Raw genomic sequence first — 26,172 nt, forward strand, 5'->3', positions numbered from 1 at the left:
TGTTGTAATCACGCTACAGTCTTCAATAATGAAGCAATCGTGCTGAAATTTTGCACAAACTCGTCTTTTGTCTGCAGGCAGGTCAAGTTTGAAGATGGGCTATATCGGTCCAGGTTTTGATATAGTCCCCATATAAACCGACCTCCCGATTTGGGGTCTTGGGCTTATAAAAACTGTAGTTTTTATCCCATTTGCCTGAAATTGGGAATCTAGACGTATTTTAGGACAATCCAAAATTGTATCGAAAATGGTGCCTATCGGTCCATGTTTTGGTATAGCGCCGATTTCCCGATTTTGCTTCTTGGGCGTCTAGAAAGTGTATTTTTAATCCGATTTGCCTGAAATTGGAAATCTAGAGGTATTCTAGGACCATAAAGAGGTGTGCCGAAAATGAGGTGTATTGGTCGATGTTTTGATATAGCTCATATATAGACCGATCTCCCGATTTTACTTCTTGGGCTTCTAGAATCCATAGTTTTTATCCAATTTACCTGAAATGTGAAATCTAGAGGTACTCTAGGACCCTAAAGACGTGTGCCGAAAATGGTGAGTACCGGTCCATGTTGTGATATAGCCCCCATATAGACCGATCTCCCGATTTTACTTCTTGGGCTTCTAGAATCCGTAGTTTTTACCCAATTTGCCTGAAATTGGAAATCTAGAGGTATTCTATGACCATAAAGGGGTGTGCCGAATATATTGAGTATCGGTACAGTTTTTGATATAGCCATCTTATAAGCCGGCCCTCCGATTTGGGGTCTAGATTCTAGAACTACAATTGAATGCTGAATACTGTGTGTATCCTTCCATGTTTTGGTATAGTCCCCATTACACCGAACTCCCGATTTAACTCCTAGGGTTTCTAGAAATTGTAGTTTTTATCCGATTTGCCACAAATTGAAAATATACTGGCATTTTAGACCCATAACAAAGTGCATATAATTTAGTTTTATCGGTCCATTTGGTAAGGCCTCCATATAGACCGATATCACTTATTGAGGGTACAGAAGGCGAAAATGGCTTGAAACTAAGTGCTACATTTCCAGATTTTATTTCTCGTAGTCATTTAAATAATTGTGATGAAAATGCTCAGAATATAGATTTCAAATCAAGGCGTTATTTCATCATTTTCTTGCACACTTACAAGAGATGTTTATGATTCCTCTAAAACTCAAACAAAAAATTTAGAATCTGATCTAGTCTTCATAGGTAAACTCTTTACATTTATATGTGGGAAGCGTACTGGTAGAACTGATCTGCTTGGGCAAATATCTGTCATCAAACACCCCTAAAATTTTCAAAGGAAATTGTTATATTTGTTTCATGGTGGTGGGTACTTAAGATTCGGCCAGGCCGAACTTAATACTGTATATACCTGTTTTATACACCATAGACTCAATATGGACAATTAAGAACACAATTTTAAGAAGTTTTAAGTAAAAGTTCCATTGTGGAAGACAGTCTTTAATAGAACTTCGTACGCAATCCATGGTGGTACACTTCTTTGTATATTGGGAACTTTATTTCGGAATAGCAAACATATTGTACCCGCTATCCTCTTTCTAGTTTTTCTGCAATATAATCCTTCGACAATCACTGTGCATCAATAAAATACGAAATCAACACTTTACAGCTGCCACCATTAGAATGCATTGCAAGACTTGTAATTAATTACTATCGTGCAACTTTGCCTTTGCTATAAATGGCATGGTTCTCTACGAAACCCGTTAGCATTTTCAAATGAAATATTCACCCAATTCGTAGTTTATATGTGGTCATGCGGCTCTGCACCATCTTCTCTTAGACTCCATATTCGACAAGAAAAAAAAGGTAAATGTAATTAGACTCGTTTCTACAAATTTAATTAAATTGTCCGGCAAAAATTACTCTACTACAGTTAATGAAGAACTTTTTAGATGGAGTCAGACACTAACAACAAGAACGTTCAATGTCCCAACACCTCCAACCTCTCGTTACATTAATGTCCTCTTAATGAGCATCAAAATTAATGGAAGTTTTATTCGGAAACAAATCAAAGAACTTCTTCTGCAGAAAGAAAAGACAAAAAACCAAAAAACGAAATGGACATACAAAAGAAATGAAATAAATGTTAACAACAAATTTCAAATAATGGCATGTGGTGTATGGAGAGCGAGAGAGAGGTGAGAAAGGAAAAGAAGGACAATGGGATCATTTTCCTTTGTTTTTTCTTGTTTTTTCTTGTTTTTTTCTTGTTTCATAAAACTAATTGCTATAATTTGCTGTAATTATCAAACGAGTTTTGCCATCAATTGTGGACAACACAAATGAATGGGAATCGAGCAGTAATAAAAAGTGCAAATTACCTACAGTTGTTTTTTAGCAAGTAGACACAAAAAACCTCGCGACTCAGAATATTGGTATCTCTACATCTACCACATATATCCTACATTCAGCAGGAATATATGACCACAAATTCGACAGAGGTGAATTTTATTTGGATGGGGTTATACTAACTTTGTCATTTCGTTTGTTACACCTTGAAATATTGGACTCACACTCAAACATGTGCTATAAATGTTTACTGCTTTGCCTGACTTTTGGTAGATTTTGCAAAATATTCCTCTCCAACTATTTCTATAGAAATAAAATTTTGGCAAACTTTTCTATAGAAATAAAATTTTGACGAACTTTTCTATAGAAATAAAATTTTGACGAAATGTTCTATAGACATAAAATTTTGACAAAATTTTCTATAGAAATAAAATGTTAACGAAATTTTCTATAGAAATAAAATTTTGCAAAAATTTTCTAAAGAACTAAAAGTTTGCAAAAATTTTCTACAGAAATAAAATTTTGATTGAGAATTTTGACAAAAGTTTCTATATAACATATAAAAAAAATTTTGATAAATTTTTCTATAGAAATAAAATTTTGACGAAATTTTATATAGAAATAAATTTTTCTGTAGAAATAAAATTTTGCAAAAATTTTCTATAAAAATAAAATTTTGTAAAAATTTTCTATAGAAACAAAATTAAGCAAACAATTTCTATAGAACTTTTGCAAAAATTTTCTAAAGAAATACAATTTTGACAAAATTCTATAGATTTAAAATTTTGACAAAATTTTCTATTGAAATAAAATGTTAACGAAATTTTCTGTCGAAATACGAATTTTACAAAATTTTTCATAGAAATAAAATTTTGACATTTTTTTTAGAAATAACGATTTGACAAGAATACCTATGAAATGAATTTTGACAAAATTTTCTATAGAAATATAATTTTGACAAAGTTTTCTATAGAAATAAAATTTGGCAAAAATTTTGATTGAGCATTTTGACAAAAGTTTCTATAGAAATAAAATGTTCAAAAATTTTTCTACAGAAAAAAAAGTTGATGAAATATTATATAGAAATAGTTTTCTATAGAAATAAAACTTTGTAAAAATTTTCTTATGTAATAAAATTTTGAAAAAATCTTCTATAAAAATAAAATTTTGTAAAAACTTTCTATAAAAACAAAATTTTGCAAACAATGTTTATACAACTTTTGCAGAACTTTTTTAAAGAAATACAATTTTGACAAAATTTCCTATAGAGTTAAATTTTTGACAAAATTTTCTATAGAAATAAAATTTTGACAAAATTTTCTATAAAAATAAAATTTTGACAACATTTTCTATAGAAATAAAATTTTGAAAAATTTTCTAAAGAAATAAAATTTTAACGAAATTTTCTATGGAAATAAAATTTTCTATAGAAATAAAATTTTTACAAAATTTTCTATAGAAATAAAATTTTTACAACATTTTCTATAGAAATAAAATTTTGACAAAATTTTCTATAGAAATAAAATGTTAACGAAATTTTCTGTCGAAATAAGAATTTTAAAAAATTTTCCATAGAAATAAAATTTTGATAAAAATTTCTATTAAAATAAAGTTTTGACAAAATTATCGATAGAAATAAAATTTTGATAAAATTTTCTATAGAAATACAATTTTGATAAATAAATAAATAAATAAATAAAATGTTTAGAAAATTTTCTATATAAATAAAATGTTAACGAAATTTTCTATAGAAATGAAATTTAAACGAAATTTTCTGTCAAAATAAGAATTTTAAAAAATTTTCCATAGAACTAAAATTTTGACAAAAATTTCTATTAAAATAAAATTTTGACAAAATTATCGCTAGAAATAAAATTTTGATAAAATCTTCTATAGAAATAAAATTTTGACAAAATTTTCTATAGAAATGAAATTTTGACAAAATTTTCTTTAGAAATAAAATTTTGACAAAATTTTCTTTAGAAATAAAATTTTGACAAAATTTTCTTAAGAAATAAAATTTTGACAAAATTTTCTTTAGAAATAACATTTTGACAAAAAATTCGAGAGAAATATAATTGTGCAAAATAAGTTCTTCTGTTTTGACAAAATTTTCTATAGAAACAAAAAAAATTACAAAATTTTCTATAGAAAAACAAGTAAGGAAAGTCTAAAGTCGGGCGGGGCCGACTATATTATACCCTGCACCACTTTGTAGATCTAAATTTTCGATACCATATCACATCCGTCAAATGTGTTGGGGCTATATATAAAGATTTGTCCAAAATACATACATTTAAATATCACTCGATCTGTACAGAATTTGATAGACTTCTACAAAATCTATAGACTCAAAATTTAAGTCGGCTAATGCACTAGGGTGGAACACAATTTTAGTAAAAGAATATGGAAAACATTTAAATCTGAAGCAATTTTTAGGAAACTTCGCAAAAGTTTATTTATGATTTATCGCTCGATATATATTTATTAGAAGTTTAAGAAAATTAGAGTAACAAGGAAAATATTGGTATTTTGACCATTTTTGTCGAAATCAGGAAAACATATATATGGGAGCTATATCTAAAACTGAACCGATTTCAACCAAATTTGACACGCATAGCTACAATGTTAATTCTACTCCCTGTGCAAAATTTCAACTAAATCGGAGTTAAAAATTGGCCTCTGTGGTCATATGAGTGTAAATAGGGCGAAAGCTATATATCGGAGATATATCTAAATATGAACCGATTTTAACCAAATTTGGCACGCATAGCTACAATGCTAATTCTACTCCCTGTGCAAAATTTCAACTAAATCGGAGTTAAAAATTGGCCTCTGTGGGCAAATGAGTGTAAATCGGTCGAAAGCTATATATGGGAGATATATCTAAATCTAAACCGATTTCAACCAAATTTGGCACACATAGCTACAATGCTAATTCTACTCCCTGTGCGAAATTTCAACTAAATCGGAGCAAAAAAATGGCCTCTGTGGTCATTTGAGTGTAAATCGGGCGAAAGCTATATATGGGAGCTATATCTTAATCTGAACCGATTTCAACCAAATTTGGCACGCATAGCTATAATGCAAATTCTACTCCCTGTGCAAAATTTTAACTAAATCGGAGCAAAAAATTGGCCTCTGTGGGCAAATGAGTGTAAATCGGGCGAAAGCTATATATGGGAGCTATATCTAAATCTGAACCGATTTGGCTGATATTTTGCACGTTTTTTGAGACTCATAAAATATTCGGATGTACGGAATTTGAGGAAGATCGGTTGATATACACGCCAATTATGACCAGATCGGTGAAAAATATATATGGCAGCTATATCTAAATCTGAACCGATTTTTTCCAAAATCAATATGACCAGATCGGTGAAAAATATATATGGCAGCTATATCTAAATCTGAACCGATTTTTTCCAAAATCAATAGGGATCCCTATACCAAATTTTAGGACAATCGGACTAAAACTGCGAGCTGTACTGTGCACACAAAAATACACCAACAGACAGACGGACATCGCTAAATCGACTCAGAATTTAATTCTAAGACGATCGGTATACTAAACGATGCGTCTCAGACTTTTCCTTCTTGGCGTTACATACAAATGCACAAACTTATTATACCCTATACCACAGTAGTGGTGAAGGGTATAAAAATGTTGACAAAATTTTCTATAGAAATAAAATTTTAACAAAATTTTCCCTCGAAATAAGAATTTTACAAAAAATTCCATAGAAATAAAATTTTGACAAAAATTTCTTTAGAAATAACAATCTGACAAGAATTTCTATGAAATGAAATTTTGACAAAATCTTCTATAGAAATACAAATTTGACAAAATTTTCGATATAAAATAAAATTTTGACAAAATTTTCTATAGAAATAAAATTTTGACAAAATTTTCTAAAAAAAAAAAACTAAATTTTCGACAGAAATACAATTTTACAAAATAAGTTCTTTTGTTTTGACAAAATTTTCTATAGACATAAAGCTTTAACGAAATTTTCTGTCGAAATAAAAATTTACAAAATTTTCCATAGAATTAAAATTTTGACAAAAATTTTGCAGTCTATAGGGCTTTGCCCAAATAAATTTGACAAACATTCTTTTCCTCTGTTGGTTAAGCTACACTTGTATTTTAGTCAATGCATGGTTTTAAGCTGAAATAAAAAAACAACAACAATGCTTAAAGAACAAAACCAACAATAACAAAACAAAACGAATGATAAAAATAAAATTTTGACAAAATTTTCTATAAAAATACAACTTTGGCAAAATTTTCCATAGAAATAAAAATTTGACAAAAAATTTCTATAAGAATAAAATTTTGAGAAAATTTTCCGTAGAAATAAAATTTTGACAAAATTTTCGAAAGAAATAAAATTTTGCAAAATAAGTTTTTTTGTTTGGTAGTTTTTTTTCTATATTTTTATATACATTACCATTGGCTGGAGTGGCAATCGTTGCTGCAACTATATATAACTTAGCCTAATTTATAATTAAAATCAACTATATTACAAATTACCGTAAAAGATAGTTGTTTTTTTTCCAGAAGATGGCTTCGATTTTCGTTGAGTCATATTCAAGAATCAAAAATACTTTGGAAACATTTTTACAAATTTTTCGTTTTTTTTTTCATTTGAATTTTTTGTAGTTTAATATTCCTCTTAAATCTGCTGTTATGTCTCTACCATAGACCTTGCAATTTTCATCATTGCGTCATTGCTTCGCACATTCAAAACTAATCAACACAATGAAATCCTTATCTTTTGCAGGCTCTCATAATTGGCATACGAAAGTGCGGCACTCGAGCTCTATTGGAAATGCTGTACCTACATCCGCGTATACAGAAGGCTGGCGGTGAAGTCCACTTCTTCGATCGTGATGAAAACTACATGAAAGGACTAGAGTGGTATCGCAAAAAAATGCCTCATTCGTTTCGAGGACAAATAACGATAGAAAAATCTCCCAGTTATTTTGTATCGCCAGAGGTGAGTAATTACCATTAGTGAGTTTGTCATTCAGTTATACGTTTATCTCGTCCCACTTTCAATTATGGTTCTCTAGATGGTTGGTTGGAAGCATGTGGATGGAGTACCATGATTGAATTTTGTCTAGGGTGATTTGTTTATGGACATATGCAAACTACTGATGATAGTGACAACTATTCTATGGTACACAAGTGAAATATGATTTAAAATCTCAATGGATAAAATCATTTAAATAAACAAATAAATAAAGATTGATGCATATTCAAGATTATATTCAACACGGTACATGTAACATATTTTAGTACGTTCGTGTTAGCTAGATATCGAAACAAGCAATTAACACCCAAATACGTACTTTAACCTTTCATTATTATTCAAGCTTTTTTGAGCGACTTTGGAAATATCCTCTTGTTCGGGGTAGTATTTTCATTTCAATGACTCAATTAATCCTTAACATTAACCGTTTTTGTCACAAAATGATACCTAGGTGTTGTCAAAACGGGAACCAGCGTTTTGTGATGTGAAATCGTAACGGTTGCTAATTTATAATCAGACATGCACGATATAAAGGGTGATACGGTCAAAATTTGGTCAATATAAACTTGACGTATTTCTTTCAATTTTGCATTTAAAAACAAGTAAGGAAAGTCTAAAGTCAGAATTTAATTCTAAGACGATCGGTATACTAAACGATGGGTCTCAGACTTTTCCTTCTTGGCGTTACATACAAATGCACAAACTTATTATACCCTGTACCACAGTAGTGGTGAAGGGTATAACTATGGGAATCATTTAAATCTGAAGCAATTTTAAGGAAACTTTACAAAAGTTTATTTATGATTTATCGCTCGATATATATGTATTAGAAGTTTAGGAAAATTAGAGTCATTTTTACAACTTTGCGACTAAGAAGTGGCGATTTTACAAGGAAATTGTTGGTATTTTGACCATTTTTGTCGAAATCAGAAAAACATATATATGGGAGCTATATCTAAATCTGAACCGGTTTCAACCAAATTTGGCACGCATAGCAACAATGCTAATTCTACTCTCTGTGCAAAATTTCAACTAAATCGGAGTTAAAAATTGGCCTCTGTGGTCATATGAGTGTAAATCGGGCGAAAGCTATATATGGGAGATATATCCAAATCTGAACCGATTTAAACAAAATTTGGCACGCATAGTTACAATGCTAATTCTACTCCCTGTGCAAAATTTCAACTAAATCGGAGCAAAAAATTGGCCTCTGTGGTCATATGAGTGTAAATCGGGCGATAGCTATATATGGGAGATATATCCAAATCTGAACCGATTTCAACCAAATTTGGCACGCATAGTTACAATGCTAATTCTACTCCCTGTGCAAAATTTCAACCAAATCGGAGTTAAAAATTGGCCTCTTTGGGCAAATTAGTGTAAATCGGGCGAAAGCTATATATGAGAGCTATATCTAAATCTGAACCGATTTGGCTGGTATTTTGCAAGTTTTTCGAGACCCATAAAATATTCGGATGTACGGAATTTGAGGAAGATCGGTTGATATACACGCCAATTATGACCAGATCGGCGAAAAATATATATGGCAGCTATATCTAAATCTGAACCGATTTTTTCCAAAACCAATAGGGATCGTCTTTGAGCTGAAACAGGACCCTATACCAAATTTTAGGACAATCGGACTAAAACTGCGAGCTGTACTTTGCACACAAAAATACATCAACAGACAGACAGACAGACAGCCAGACAGACGGACAGACGGACATCGCTAAATCGACTCAGAATTTAATTCTAAACCGATCCGTATACTAAAAGGTTGGTCTATGATTACTCCTTCTTGGCGTTACATACAAATGCACAAACTTATTATACCCTGTACCACAGTAGTGGTGAAGGGTATAAACACCCCTCATTTTGAAGGTGTGTGTGTGTGTAGAATGTTGCTCCTATTTTGATTTTGGAATTCATTCTTCAGTTGTCAAAATGCCGTCCAAGCAAGAAGAGCAGCGTGTCAAAATTTTGCTCGCGCATCGTGAAAATCCGAGCTACTCGCACGCAAAGCTGGCAAAATCACTAAAAGTTGCCAAATCAACCGTTACAAATGTAATTAAAGTGTTTGGGGAACGTTTGTCGACAGCCAAGAAGTGTGGATCGGGGGGAAATCGAAAACCGGAAGCCGCTGAGACGACAAAGAGAGTTGCCGGTAGTTTCAAGCGAAACCCTAACCTCTCTCTCCGAGATGCCGCAAATAAGCTGGGTGTATCATCTACAACCGTGCATCGAGCCAAAAAACGAGCCGGACTATCGACTTACAAGAAGGTAGTGACTCCAAATCGCGATGATAAACAAAATACGACGGCCAAAGCGCGATCCTGGAGGCTGTACACGACGATGCTGACGAAGATTGACTGCGTGGTAATGGTCGACGAAACCTACGTCAAAGCCGACTACAAGCAGCTTCCCGGACAGGAGTTTTATACGGCAAAAGGAAGGGGAAAGGTAGCAGATATTTTCAAGCACATAAAACTGTCAAAGTTCGCAAAGAAATATCTGGTTTGGCAAGCCATCTGTACCTGTGGCTTGAAAAGCAGCATTTTCATAGCTTCCGGGACTGTCAACCAAGAAATTTACGTGAAAGAGTGTTTGAATAAACGTCTGCTGCATTTCCTGAAGAAACATGGTTGTTCCGTACTGTTTTGGCCGGATTTGGCCGGATTTGGCCGGATTTGGCATCTTGTCATTACGGTAAAAAGGCCATGGAGTGGTACGCCGCCAACAACGTGCAGGTGGTTCCCAAGGACAAGAACCCTCCCAACACGCCAGAGCCCAATTGAGAAATACTGGGACTATTGTCAAGCGGAACCTAAAGAAGACCAAAAAAAATGCTAAGGACGAGCAGCAGTTCAAGGCAAACTGGCTTTCTGCGGCGAAGAAGGTGGACAAGGTGGATGTACAAAATCTGATGGCTGGTGTCAAGCGTGAGGCCCGGCAATTCGGATTTGGAAAAGCGAAAGCCTAACTGAATATTTTTCCTGAATTTTATACTAATTGAACTTGAAAAAGAAATTTAATTTGATTTTTTAAATAAACAATTTCACCGATTTACACGCGTTTTCCCTTGATCAAATTTTGACCGCATCACCCTTTAACTTTTAATGACAAACAAGAGCTTTGGTGTCCTAGGTCTAAATCCCCAATCGGACATTTTTTTATTGTAATTTCATATACAATATTCTATTAATTTTTTAGACCTTTAAATACTAAGACATGTGGAAACTATTTGCACACATTCTTTTTATTTACAAATTAATCTAGTTATACATCTAAAATTATTTCCGGTAGTGGGCACAAACCTAGCTTATTTGCTCCATACGTGTTAATATTCGCCTTAGCACATTTCACCACCGACTAAGTTACCATACCAACATCTAACGATTTTTTCAAGACTTATCATGGCCAAAAATAATCCAATATCATTCATGAAGTTGTCAAGTATATGTAAGCCAGTATTCGTGTTGTTGTACGCTTTAAATTATTTTTATACCCTCCATCATAGGATGGGGGTATATTAACTTTGTCATTCCGTTTGTAACACATCGAAATATTGCTCTAAGACACCATAAAGTATATATATTCTGGGTCGTGGTGAAATTCTGAGTCGATCTAAGCATGTCCGTCCGTCCGTCCGTCCGTCTGTTGAAATCACGCTAACTTCCGAACGAAACAAGCTATCGACTTGAAACTTGGCACAAGTAGTTGTTATCGATGTAGGTCGGATGGTATTGAAAATGGTCCACTTTCGGTCCACTTTTACGTATAGCCCCCATATAAAGGGACCCTCAGATTTGGCTTGTAGAGCCTCTAACAGAAGCACATTTCATCCGATCCGGCTGAAATTTGGTATATGGTGTTGATATGTGGTCTCTAACAACCATGCAAAAACTGGTCCATATCGGTCCACTTTTACGTATAGCCCCCATATTAACGGACCCCCAAATTTGGCTTGCGATTGCTCTAAAAGAAGCAAATTTCATCCGATCCGGCTGAAATTTGGTACATGCTGTTAGTATATGGTCTCTACCAACCATGCAAAAATTGGTCCACATCGGTCCATAATTATATATACCGCCCATATAAACCGATCCCCAGATTTGGCTTGCGGAGCCTAAAAGAGAAGCAAATTTCATCCGATCCGGCTGAAATTTGGGACATGATGTTGGTATATGGTCTCTAACAACCATGCAAAAATTGGTCCATATCGGTCCATAATTATATATAGCCCCCATATAAACCGATCCCCAGATTTGGCTTTTGGAGCCTCTAAGAGAAGCATATTTCATCCGATCCGGCTGAAATTTGGTACATGGTGTTGGTATATGGTCTCTAACAACCGTGCAAAAATTGGTCCACATCGGTCCATAATTATATATAGCCCCCATATAAACCGATCCCCAGATTTGGCTTTTGGAGCCTCTAAGAGAAGCATATTTCATCCGATCCGGCTGAAATTTGGTACATGATGTTGGTATATGGTCTCTAAAAACCATGCAAAAATTGGTCCATATCGGTCCTTAATTATATATAGCCCCCATATAAACCGATCCCCAGATTTGGCTTGTAGAGCCTCTAACTGAAGCATATTTCATCCGATCCGGCTGAAATTTGGTATATGGTGTTGGTATATGGTCTCTAACAACCATGCAAAAATTGGTCCACATCGGTCCATAATTATATATAGCCCCCAAATAAACCGATCTCCAGATTTGGCTTGCAAAGCCTCAAAGAGAAGCAAATTGCATCCGATCCGGCTGAAATTTGGTACATGGTATTGGTATTGATCTCTAACAACCATGCAAAAATTGGTCCACATCGGTCCATAATTATATAAAGCGCCCATATAAACCGATCCCCAGATTTGGATTGCGGAGCCCCAAACAGAAGCAAATTTCATCCGATCCGCCTGAAATTTGGTACATGTTATTGGTATATGGTCTCTAACAACCATGCAAAAATTGGTCCACATCGGTTCATAATTATATATAGCCTTCATATAAAACGATCCCCAGATTTGGCTTGCGAAGTCTCCAAGAGAAGCAAATTTCATCCAATCCAGTTGTAATTTGGAACATGGTGTTAGTATATGATCTTTAACAACCGTGCCAGAATTGGTCCATATCGGTCCATAATTATATATAGCCCCCATATAAAGCGTTCTGCAGATTTGACCTCCGGAGCCTCTTGGAGGAGCAAAATTCATCCGATCCGGTTCAAATTAGGAACGTGGTGTTAGTATATGGTCGCTAACAAACATACCAAAATTGGTCCAATCACACAAAAATTGGTCCATATCGGTCCATAATCATGGTTGCCACTAGAGCCAAAAATAATCTACCAAAATTTTTTTCTATAGAAAATTTTGTCAAAATTTTATTTCTATAGAAAATTTTGTCAAACTTTTATTTCAAGAGAAAATTTTGTTAAAGTATTATTCGGTTCATAATAAAATTTTCATCATTGTCAAAATTTTATTTCTATAGAAAATTTTGTCAAAATTTTATTTCTATAGAAAATTTTGTTCAAATTTTATTCGGTTCATAATCATGGTTGCCACTCGAGCCAAAACTAATCTACCAAGATTTTATTTCTATGGAAAATTTTGTCATAAGTTTATTTCTATAGAAAATTTTGTTAAAATTTTATTTCTGTAGAAATTTTTGTCAAAATTTTCTTTCTATAGAAAATTTTGTCATACAATTTAGAAGATGGTGTTAGGAGGTTTTAAGATGCAAGCGTTACCGCAACTTAAGTAATTCGATTGTGGATGGCAGTGTTTAGAAGAAGTTTCTACGCAATCCATGATGGAGGGTACATAAGCTTCGGCCTGGCCGAACTTACGGCCGTATATACTTGTTTCTATTGTACCCTTCTTTTTTCCAGCAGGCCAGGTTTTGAATCGCCTCTTCACCTATCGGTGCCTCTTTCACTAATCATCCTCAAAACACGCCCTACATGCACCATCCTGTGCTGCTTCTAATCGGCACAGATGAGCTCTCAATTCTAAGTGCCCGCTCATTATTCCCACGGTCCATCTGGCTGTCGTCTGCTCTCCTTGGTTAGGTTAGGTGGCATCCCGATGTATCAGACTCACTTAGACTATTTAGTCCATTGTGATACCACATTGGTGAACTTCTCTCTTATCACTGAGTGCTGCCCGATTCCATGGTAAGCTCAATGACAAGGGACCTCGTTTTTATAGCCGAGTCCGAACGGGGTTCCACATTGCAGTGAAACCATTTAGAGAAGCTTTGAAACCCTCAGAAATGTCACCAGCATTACTGAGGTGGGATAATCCACCGCTGAAAAACTTTTTGGTGTTCGGTCGAAGCAGGAATCGAACCCACGACCTTGCCTATTCAAGGCGTGCATGCTAACCATAGCACCACGGTGGCTCTGCTCTCCTTAAGTAATGCTCTATTCTTATTCTTATCTGGGTCACCCTATAGTACATTCCTCTATATGTTATGTCTCCGGTAGTCAAAACGGTTCACGGCAATATAGGCAAATATTCACGTTTTATGGCCACGTGTTATTTCCGAGCCATTTAACATCCATCTACGATCCATCGGTGTAGCAGCTATTTCCCCCTGGTATCTGTTCTGGGGTCCCATTCTCCCAAGACCATCTTATTGACGTCAGAAGTTCACACTCGATAGCTATGAGCGCCTCAGGTATCCGATCATGGATTGCGGTATCCGCCATTTCACCCACCATCTCCCCTATTATCCTTTGATGGTTCGTCATGTTTCCGTCCATTCTCCCAACGCTTTTGATCTAAACCTCTATAGGTCTTAAATCCAGTAGCGTCAATTGGCCAATGTTATACCTTCTAGTGAATAGGCTTAATTTTGTTTTCCCCGGGTTAACCTTCAGACTGCTGGGTCTTTCTCAGTAATATGTCATCCTTAGGACAGAATACAGAATATAACACCAGCAATCTTTTGCGGAATTTCTATCGACAGTCTGCCAGTGATAGGTAATGTAGAATCTAAATACTCTTTGATTTCGAAGCACGATTACCATTTCGAATACAAGAACTGTATCAACGACTGATGATCAACAATTTTTCCAGCATCAAGCTATTACGATTCCATTTTTTGACTATAGAAGTCGATGAAAAATAGAAGTCAATTTTTTAATCTGTATAGTCGATTTGCGGACTTTGTGATATTAAACTAAATAATTGGGATATAAAATTAGTTGTTTTTTAGTAGTGATCTTAATCCACTAATCGAATCGTATCGAACAAATCCTAAAGTAGAATTTGAATAAAAAGAGACTTTATGTTTAAATTCCACCAAATGTCGACTTTCCATAAACGCGAAAGCCGAAAGACGATTTTCAAACATTTTTAATGTTTTTAATAAGTCGAAACTTTGACTTTTCCAAATTTTCAAAAAGTCTAAAGGATGAGCTTTTGATTCTCATTAAAATCCTAATGAGAGTCTTAGGTCGGTCTACGTCAGATCCGGTTAGATTTAACCAGACAATTTCCGAAATTTCCGATAGAACATTTAACAAACAATTTTTAATTATAGTTAACTAACTGATATCAGTATAGTTTTTGTCGTTGATAAAAGCCTACTCAATAGTTTTGATCCCAGAAAAATAACCTCTTTACAGACTCAGTAGGTATTCAACTCAAAATTATTTTTAAAATATTTGATTGATTTTCTGTTCCCCTGTGGGGGTTCACAAAAACTGTATATCTCTATTTAATTTAAATTTGCTATTCAATTTAGCTTTTATGACACCTTTAGCAGATCTATGACAGCATCAAATAAAAATTCTCACTTCAATGCCAGACAAACTTTATTGACATACAAATATGACTTTTCACAGATGAAGATATGAGAAAAATTGTGCTTGCTACGATAGATTTGTGTATATGCATTTAGAGCTGTGTATGAGTTCGTATATGTGTGTGTGTGTGTATGAGCCTTTGCATACGTGACGTTTACTTGCTCATTTGTTATCAAAACGAACTGCAACATTCATCTCAATTAGCTAATTAATGAATGAGTAGCAATAATTTTTCCTATATTCCTATACAAACAACAACATAAACACAACTCACACACTCATAACACTCTTCATAAGTGTTATGAGTGTGTGAGAAGATTTAAGGCCTTGTTTTTCCAAGGCAGTAAATAAAGCAAAGGAAATTAAGAAAAACTCCAGGAAATTGTTTTCATATAAAAATTCCGATATTTTGGATAGAATTTTTAATTTCACGAATTCAGCTTCTTTTCTCTCTAGGAAGCATTTTTTGGGAGATATGAGCAAAAATAAGCTTTAGCTGGCTTTATTTAAGCCTCATTAATGAAAGGCAATTGCGGATTTATTTCAACAATAAATTCATTGTCTACTCGGAACGATCCTGGTCTATAGAGGCTTACATGCGAATTCGGAACTAAGAAGCAACTTTGAAGCAAGCAATCATTCAATCAACAGGGAAAATCCGCAAGGAGAAATTCTACACACAAAAAAAATTCTGATTCAATCACGAAATTTATTGATCCAATTAATTTTTTAATTGAAATGTCTTCAATCACAGAAATGATAGTATCAATTAAAAAATTTATTGACAGCCAATTAAAATATTAATTGATCCAATTAATAAATTAATTGATACTATTATTTTTTTTTGTGTGATTGTTTTTTGTTTCAATTAAAAAAAATTTTAAATCAATTAAATTTTTAATTGAATATTTTTTAAAACTCAATTAAAATTTTAATTGGAAAAATTTTCGTTTGTTTTTTGTTTTGTTTTTGTGTATCCACTTTATTTGGAAATATTGTCATAAACAGGCTCTTCATAAAAAAGTGGGATAAATGTGGTGACATACCCCACATCCAATAAGTAGAAAATTTCCAGTTCAATTAGACACATAAAACAGTACCGCATATGACTGTGAAAAAAAATAAACGGCCTCAGTAACATATACTTGCAAAATAAAAAAATGAGTTCCAAACATACAATTTTTAAACCGAAACGTATGAAAAATGTTTGTTTTGTCCATGTAGGTGTATGTCAGCCGACTAGAGAAAGGGTTGCCCTAAATCGTCTTTCCAAACTAACATAACCTAATTTTTTTTGCATCGGTGAGCTTTTGCATTTTTTAGAACTTCAATGGACTTATTCCAAACTTATTTTCAATATGTGTTGCATCCGTTCTCGCGATATGTTCAAATCGCCAAAAGGTGTTCTTCCACTGCGCCATATATTTCAATCAAATCTGGCCTTTACTTACCAGCAAAAAATGGCAGCCCGATGTATCAGGCTCACTTAGACTATTCAGTCCATTGTGATACCACAGTGGTGAACTTCTCTCTTATCACTGAGTGCTGCCCGATTCCATGTTAAGTTCAATGACAAGGCACCTCCTTTTTATAGTCGAGTCCGAACGGCGTTCCACATTGCAGTGAAACCACTTAGAGAAGCTTTGAAACCTTCAGAAATGTCACCAGCATTACTGAGGTGGGATAATCCACCGCTGAAAAACTTTTTGGTGTTCGGTCGAAGCAGGAATCGAACCCACGACCTTGTGTATGCAAGGCGGGCATGCTAACCATTGCACCACGGTGGCGGAATAAGTTTATCAATTTTCGGACGAGGGTTTTAAAAATACACACAAAAAATTTTGTTTCTGATTCAATCACGAAAATGATAGTATCAATTACAGTTTTTATTGTGCATAGAACAAATTCTTGATTAAAAAATTAATTGATTTTATTAGCAAATTGCAAATGTTGATTGCAAAACTCAATTAATTCTTTTATTAAAAAGGTAACTATTTTCAATTACTTTCTGAATTGGTTTAGAGTTTTTATTTCGATTAACAATTGATTGTTTGAAATACATTTTTAATTAAAAATTTTAAAAATCTTAATCATTTTTTTTTACTGACTTAGTCTTCCGAATTTGATTAAAAAGTTAATTTTATCAATTAATTTTTTAATTAAAAATTTTAAAATTTTCAATCATTGACATAATTAACTTAATGTTTCTATCATGAGTAAAAAGTTAATTGTATTAATTAATTTATTAATTGGAAAAATTTTCAACCTCAATTAACTTTTTAATTGAAAATAATTTCGTGATGTTTTTTTTTCTGTGTGATGGCAATCTTAAGTTGGAAATACATATTATCCACGCCGTAGGGGATATCCGGCAAAGACCTACTACTTTTATACAACATCTATCGAAATACGACTTAACGAAATTTTGTCGTAATCAACTTGTAAACTTCATCGAATACCGAGTCAAATCTTTGGCTTTTGTGATAGCCAAAGTAGACTAATTGACTTGTGAACAAAATCGACTTTTAAGAAAAAAAAAAAATTAAAAGTTTTTATGTACCATACATTGCATATATATGTTAGGTAAATTACTCATAAAATTATTCGTGAGTCTTGAGGTTTTTCGTGAGTCACGACATTTAAAAGATTTTCGTGCGTGAGTACAAATTTTCTATTCGTGAGCGTGAGCCCTACCAAAAATATCGTGCGTGAGTGTGCGTGAATAAGATTTCTCCGTCGTGAGTGTGCGTGAGCAAAATATTACTCATGTACACACCTATAATATAAATGCATATCAGGCGAAAGATATATATGGGAGCTATATCTAAATCTGAACCGATTTCGACCAAATTCGGCGTGCATAGCTACAATATTAATTCCACTCTTTGTGCAAAATTAGGGCAAAACTTTGGCTTCTGGGGCCATATAAGTGCATATCGGGCGAAAGTTATATATGGGAGTTGTATCTAAATCTGAACCGATTTCAACCAAATTCGGCACACTTTACGACACTATCAATTGCACAACTTGTGCAAAATTAAAAGTAAATCAGTCTAAAATTCTAGCTTCTGGGGCCATATTAGTAGATATCGGGCGAAAGGTATACATGGGAGCTACATCTAAAAATGAATCGATTTCTTGCAAAATCAATAGGATTCTATTCTGACTCAAAGTACATACTTGTGCCAAATTTAATGTCGATTGGACTAAAATTGCGACCTAGACTTTGATTACAAAAATGTGTTCACAGACAGACGGACGGACGGACATGGCTAGAGCGACTCAGGGGCCGGCCCTGATCAATATTGCCAAAGACACCATATGTCTATCTCGTCTCCTTTTGGGTGTTGCAAACATATGCACTAACTCATAATACCCTGTTCCACAGTATGGCGCAGGGTATACAAATGGAAAAATTAAGTTTATTTATTTTTTTTATACCCTCCACCATAGGATGGGGGTATATTAACTTTGTCATTCCGTTTGTAACACATCGAAATATTGCTCTAAGACCCCATAAAGTATATATATTCTGGGTCGTGGTGAAATTCTGAGTCGATATAAGCATGTCCGTCCGTCCGTCCGTCTGTCCGGCTGTCCGTCCGTCTGTGGAAATCACGCTAACTTCCGAACGAAACTAGCTATCGACTTGAAACTTGGCACAAGTAGTTGTTATTGATGTAGGTCGGATGGTATTGAAAATGGGTCATATCGGCCCACGTTTACGTATAGCCCCCATATAAACCGATCCCCAAATTTGGCTTGCGGAGCCTTCCGGAGCAGCAAAATTCATCCGATCCGGTTGAAATTTGGTACGTGGTCTAAGTATACGGTCTCTAACAACCGTGCCAAAATTGGTCCATATCGGTCCATAATTATATATAGCTCCCATATAAACCGATCCCCAGATTTGACCTCCGGAGCCTCTTGGAGGGGTAAAATTCATCCGATCCGTTTGAAATTGGGTATCTGATGTTAGTATACGGTATCTAACAAGCATGCAAAAATTGGTCCATATCGGTCCATAATTATATATAGCTCCCATATAAACCGATCCCCAGATTTGAACTCTGGAGCCTCTTGGATGAGCAAAATTCATCCGATCCAATTGAAATTTAGTACGTGGTGTTAGTATATGGTCTCTAACAACCATGCAAAAATTGGTCCATATCGGTCCATAATTATATATAGCTCCCATATAAACCGATCCCCAGATTTGACCTCCGGAGCCTCTTGGAGGAGCAAAAGTCATCCGATGCGGTTGAAATTTGGTACATTTCGTTAGTATATGGCCTCTAACAGCCATGTAAAAATTGTCAAATTTTATTACTATAGAAAGTTTTGTCAAAATTTCATTTCTATAGAAAGTTTTGTAAAAAGTTTATTTCTATAGCAATGTTTGTCAACATTTTATTTCCATAGAAAATTTTGTCAAAATTTTATTTCTATAGAAAATTTTGTAAAAAATTTATTTCTGTAGAAAATTTTGTCAACATTTTATTTCTATAAACAATTTTGTCAACATTTTATTTCTATAGAAAATTTTGTCAAGTTTTTATTTCTATAGAAAATTTTGTCAAACTGAATTATATACGTATTTAAACGGCCTTTTTTTTTTTGTTTAATATATACCCCTTATGGACTAACGTACAATTTAGAAGACAGTGTTAAAAAGTTTTACGATACCTTGCCATCGGCAAGTGTTATCGCAACCCAAGTAATTCGATTGTGGATGACAGCCTTTAGTAGAAGTTCCTACGCAATCCATGGTGGAGGGTACATAAGATTCGGCCTGGCCGAACTTACGGCCGTATATACTTGTTTTAATAAGAATTTTTGAAAAATCCAAATATTGAAATATGATCAGAACTAAAGAACTAATGCGTATTCAATGAAGCGGTTACTTAAAAATATGAATTCCTGCCTATGACAATCCTATGTAAACGACATTGCTTTTGATTTGATTTTTCACCACTGGCAGATGCAAAATGAATATTGTTAATACTTTTTTTGGTGGGTAGTTAAACTACGCAAAAAAAAGTTTGTGCCCTTAAGGGCCTCTTGGCAAGAATCCTTTTCTCTTTTTCTTTTATAGCAACCAAGTAATTATATAGGCTTCACAAAAGTTTACAGAAGAGGAATATGAATATGTTGATAATTATCATGTGCACAATGAAAGGAGGTAGTTTTGCTTATAGGCAATAATTAAATTGAAATATGAATTAACCCACCTCATTCATAAGCCAATTTTAGCACAGAACGGAGGAGGGGAGAAATTCTAAACAAACGATATAAGAACTAATTGGATAAAGACCCATAATTTTAGAAAATATAGAGCAAAAAACACGTTGACTAATTAAACGAATAACGATTAATCCTATCAGAGTATCTAATAGGATCAATATTTCCGGAAGTCCTATCTTCATGAAGATCTGTTATTATTACACCAGAATATACCCATATAGACAAAAAGTTAAAGTAAACTTTACATTGACTTTTATTTCTACTTTAAATTCTTTTGATAAACACTCACTAAATTGTCTTGAATAGTGCATTGTAGACTTCAAAAATATATTATATATAGGAAATATTATTATACATTTTTATGAGCAAATTAATGTCTACGACAATATCACGGACCTTGTTTTGGGCATTAAGCTAAATCCATTTAATGGCAACACGTGCCATTGATGTGGTCATTGTTTTGTTTTGGCGCCTTTCACTACTATGGCTTGTACGGTGCCAACAACCGGATATCCGATATTTGGTTTTGCTACTGTAGTTGGATGCAGTGCACTAAGACTTTTAATACCTTTTGCTTAGGCACCTTTATGTGTTGTATTCATTCAATTTGTAAATATTTCGTGGAATTTATTACGATTCTTGTTTTTTTGTTTTTTGTTTTTTTGGTTGGCATTATGCCAAAAAAATTATAGGGATCAGATTAAATGTCACATTTGAATATTCAAAATAAATTCATATTCAATTGAAATGCCTTTATTTTAATTGAAAATAGTATTTTGTTTGTTTTGGATATTTTTATTAGGTGGTATCATGCAAATAGACCTATATGGATGGACAAGAAAAAAACAGACACAAAACAATTATATACGGCCGTAAGTTCGGCCAGGCCGAATCTTATATACCCTCCACCATGGATTGCGTAGAAACTTCTACGAAAGACTGTCATCCACAATCGAATTACTTTCGTTGTGGTATCTTAAAACTTCTTAACATCGTTTTCTAAACTGTGATTTAGTCCATACGTGGTATATATTAGACAAAAAAGTTGTGTAGGTAAGTCTACAAATAATTACGAATCGATATGGAGTTTTTGCACGATACGAATGTGGGGGCTATATACAATTATGAACTTGATATGGACCAATTTTTGTGTGATTGGGGATCGATTTATCTGAGGGCTATATATAACTATAGACCGATAATTACCTAGTTAGGCATGGTTGTTAACGGCCATATACTAGCACAATGTACCAAATTTCAACTGCTCGGATGAGATTTGCTCCTCTAAGAGGCTCCCAAACCAAATCTCGGGATCGGTTTATATGGGGGCTATATGTGATTATGGACTGATATGGACCACTTTTGGCATGGTTGTTAAATATCATACACTACCACCACGTACCAAATTTCAACCAGATCGTCTGAATTTTGCTTCTCCAAAAGGCACCAGAGGTCAAATCTGGGGATCGGTTTATATGGGGGCTATGTATAATTATGGACTGATATGAACCAATTCCTGCATGGTTGTTGGATACCATATACTAACATCACGTACTAAATTTCAACCGAATCGGATGAAGTTTGCTCTTCCAAGGGGCTCCGGAGGTCAAATTTGGGGATCGGTTTATATGGGGCATGGGTGTTTGAGGCCATATATTAACACCACATACCAAATTTCAACTGAATCAGATGAATTTTGGTCTTCCAAGGGTCTCCGGAGATCAAATCTGGGGAACGGTTTATATGGGGGCTATATATAATTACGGTCCGATATGAACCAATTCTTGCGTGTTTGTTAGAGACCATATACTAACACCACGTACCAAATTTCAACCGGATCGGATGAATTTTGCTCCTCTAAGAGGCTCCGGATTTCAAATCTGGGGATCGGCTTATATGGGGGCTATATATAATTATGGACCGATATGGACCAATTTTGGCATGATTGTTAGAGACCATATACTAACACCATGTACCAAATTTCAACCGGATCGGATGAATTTTGCTCCTCCAAGAGGCTCCGGAGGACAAATCTGGGGATCGATTTATATGGGGACTATATATAATTATCGACCGATATGGACCAATTCTTGCATGGTTGTTAGAGACCAAATACTAACACCACGTACCAAATTTCAACCAGATCGGATGAATTTTGCTCCTCTAAGAGGCTCCGGATTTCAAATCTGGGGATCGATTTATATGGGGGCTATATATAATTAAGGACCAATATGGACCAACTTTGGTATGATTGTTAGAGACAATACACTAACACCATTTACCAAATTTCAATCGGATCGGATGACTTTTGCTCCTCTAAGAGGCTCCGGAGGTCAAATCTGGGTGTCGGTTTATATGGGGGCTATATATAATTATGGGCCGATGTGGACCAATTTTTGCATGGTCTTTAGAGAACATATACCAACACCGTGTACCAAATTTCAGCCGGATCGGATGAAATTTGCTTCCCTTAGAGGCTCCGCAAGCCAAATCGAGGAATCGGTTTATATGGGGGCTATATATAATATTGGACCGATGTGGACCATTGTTTGCATGGTTGTTAGAGACCACATATTAACACCATGTACCAAATTTCAGTCAGATCGGATGAAATTTGCTTCTCTTAGAGGCTCCGCAAGCCAAATCGGGGGATCGGTTTATATGGGGGCTATAATAATTATGGACCGATGTAGACCAATTTTTGCATGGTTGTTAAGACAATATACTAACACTATGTACCAAATTTCAGCCGGATCGGATGAAATTTGCTTCTCTTAGAGCAATCGCAAGCCTAATTTGGGCGTCCGTTTATATGGGGACTATACGTACAAGTGGACCGATATGGACCAATTTTTGCATGGTTGTTAGAGATCATATACTAACACCATGTACCAAATTTCAGCCGGATCGGATGAAATTTGCTTCTCTTAGAGCAGAATCAAGCCAAATTTGGGGGTCCGTTTATATGGGGGCTATACGTAAAAGTGCACCGATATGGCCCATTTGCAATGCCATCCGACCTACATCAATAACAACTGCTTGTGCCAAGTTTCAAGTCGATAGCTCGTTTCGTTCAGAAGTTGGCGTGATTTCAACAGACGGACGGACATGCTCAGATCGACTCAGAATTTCACCACGACCCAGAATATATATACTTTATGGGGTCTTAGAGCAATATTTCGATGTGTTACAAACGGAATGACAAAGTTAATATACCCCCATCCTATGGTGGAGGGTATAAAAAAACAAAGCAAATTTTTTTTCTGCCGATACACGCAAAGAAAAAAAAAAACGTTTGGAAAACGTGGAATATATAAAAATAAACAAAAAAACAAAAAACTTTGGTCGAAGCAGGGATCGAACCCACGACCCTTGGCATGCAAGTCGGACGTAGCAACCACTGCTCCACGGTGCCAAACTAAATATTTGTTTCTGTTAAATAAACTTTGTTTATTCGGTTCGTGGGCGCCGCAAGCTATGCTATATAAATATAACTTATATGGATATTTATCTATTGATGACCATAACAGGTACATAGCTCAGTGGTTAGTGTGTTGGCTTACAAAGTGCATGGTCCGCGGTTCGATTCTCCGTTCAGGCGAAAGGTAAAAAAAATTTAAAAATTTATAAAATCGTATAATTTCTTCGGCATTGTTGGTATTACAGGAAAAGGTGTTAAGAACTAAAAAACCTCGTGGATGTGAGAAAGATGTGAGGGAAAATGCAATTAGCAAGAACACAATGTTTTTTTTTTTTTTTTTTTGAGTTTGTCTTTATGAAATTGTTTTTACATCCTGGAAAAGAATAAACGTTTATCACAAAAAGTATATACCTTTCTTCCAAATACACTTCCTTACAGCTAAAAGCAAATGAGAAACGAACTTTGTTTGTCTAAAATTTCGTTTGGGAGGAAAGAATTAGTTTTTTTCGTGTACACTAGGTGTCTTACCCCGATGTATTATTAAATTGTATTATTATACTATTAATCGATAAGTACCAGAATTTAGCAGAATTTTTTTTACCCCCCAAACTTACCGCATTAATCAAGGCTTAACTGTAATTTACTTTCTGCTCTTACAAACTTTCTGCTTTACGGAAGAAAAAACAAAATCCTTTATATGTCCTTTCGTATCAGTTAACTATTCCACAATTCAAGCCGATAGCATTTCTAAGCCATAATAAATTCCATGGTGCACTTAAAGCGTGTGTCTCTTTTGTTGTGGCTCCAGCACAATTCGCCTCGTTGGCAATTGCATATCGCCCGACCAAGCAAATTGCCCTTTGGCCATTCTACACCATGAAGCGAAAGTAATGCAATTAAGCTATTTTATCCTATTCTAGTAAATAAATTGAAGGGAGGGATTTGAAAGTTGAATAGGAATTTAATTAAATGTCCATAGTTTAAATAATGGATGGCATTTTTGGTAAGAATGCAATAAATTCAATTGGAAGCTCTTCCATTAGCTTTGTGTTGATGTTTATGAGAGAGAGGGAGAGAGAGAAGGAGAGAATAGAGCGCGTATTGGAAACACTATACTCGTTTACTATCACATATTCACACTGCCGTAGTTAGATCGCAATCTATGGCAATAGTTTAAACATTGTGTATTGTGATAAGTAAATATTTTAATGGATTTTCAGAGGGATTTGCTAACATGAGGGATGCGGTGAAATTAACATTGCTATGCCCCAAAAGTCGTAAACCTAATGTAGAAACTAGAGGTCTGCATCGAATAACTTTTCACTGCATGTATGCAATTCGCTGTCGAATATAGTACATACACTGTCTTTCTCTCAGAGCGCAAGTAGTGAAGTGAAGAGAACACTTGCTTGTCAAATACCACCAAGTACTTATCCGAAACAATATGTGTTCCGAAAAAAAGGAACAATAAAAATGTAAGTACTTGAGAAAAAGTACAACATGGATTCTCTTCACTTCACGTGGTACCACAAGTATTTCTCAGTATGTGCGAAGCAAAACTTTCCATTATTATTAATCATAGATATGTATGTATATCACATATTTCATATATTTATGTATGTCACACACTTACCTTAACGTTTGCCCCTCTTTATAACAAACCAAAACATATATTATGGAGAGTAACTGTTTTTTTGTATTTCTGAAACTGCATGTGGTACATGTAGTACTCTATGAAGTTTTGTTCTCGCAACATAGTCGACGTGATCACTCTGAGTACACTTCAATAAGAGAGAAAGAGGAATATGTGTTTGTTGATAGTGAAGACATCAGAGTAGCAACAAGAAGTTACTCGTGGCTTTTGGTGTTCATCAAAATGTGTACCAATTGTTTTGCGACTCTTTCAAATAGATGTACTCATGTAGCAAGTACACGTGTACTCTGCATTTACAAATGGAACTGTGCAGACCTCTACTAGAAACCCTACTTTAAAATAAAAGAAATTTTGAATATTTTTATTATTTGAACTCCCCCATGAGTTCAAAGATTCCAATAACTTCCTCGGAAACCAAACCGGCAACCACCATTGCCTCCATTATATTTTGCAATTTCGTGGACTCCCTTTCCAAATTATAGTGTTTGCTCTTTAATATTTCTCCCCAAGTATTTATATATTATCTCCTTCTATAATTTGTTGTTCTTTACCCCTTAGTGAAGAAATGTTCACTTGCACACATAACGTGGTTCCCAAATGAACACAAATGTGTAGGATTTCCAACTTAGGAAGTAAATTCATTTTCTGCAAGCCTGTACAGATAGATATTGCCTCCGATCCGT

At 34.6% G+C, this 26,172-nt stretch overlaps 1 protein-coding gene across 2 annotated transcripts in view; it reads left to right on the top strand.

Moving 5' to 3' along the window:
• The window catches only part of Hs3st-A (Heparan sulfate 3-O sulfotransferase-A), a 291,348-nt gene that overhangs the window by 252,710 nt on the left and 12,466 nt on the right, over positions 1-26,172 (top strand). For both annotated transcript variants that reach the window (XM_075311929.1, XM_075311930.1), the window contains exon 7: positions 7,098-7,313. In XM_075311929.1, coding sequence (XP_075168044.1) covers positions 7,098-7,313 — 216 coding nt within the window. The remainder of the gene's footprint in view (positions 1-7,097; positions 7,314-26,172) is intronic.

This window comes from Haematobia irritans, chromosome 5 (genome assembly GCF_050003625.1).
Source record: "Haematobia irritans isolate KBUSLIRL chromosome 5, ASM5000362v1, whole genome shotgun sequence".
Taxonomy (NCBI): domain Eukaryota; kingdom Metazoa; phylum Arthropoda; class Insecta; order Diptera; family Muscidae; genus Haematobia; species Haematobia irritans.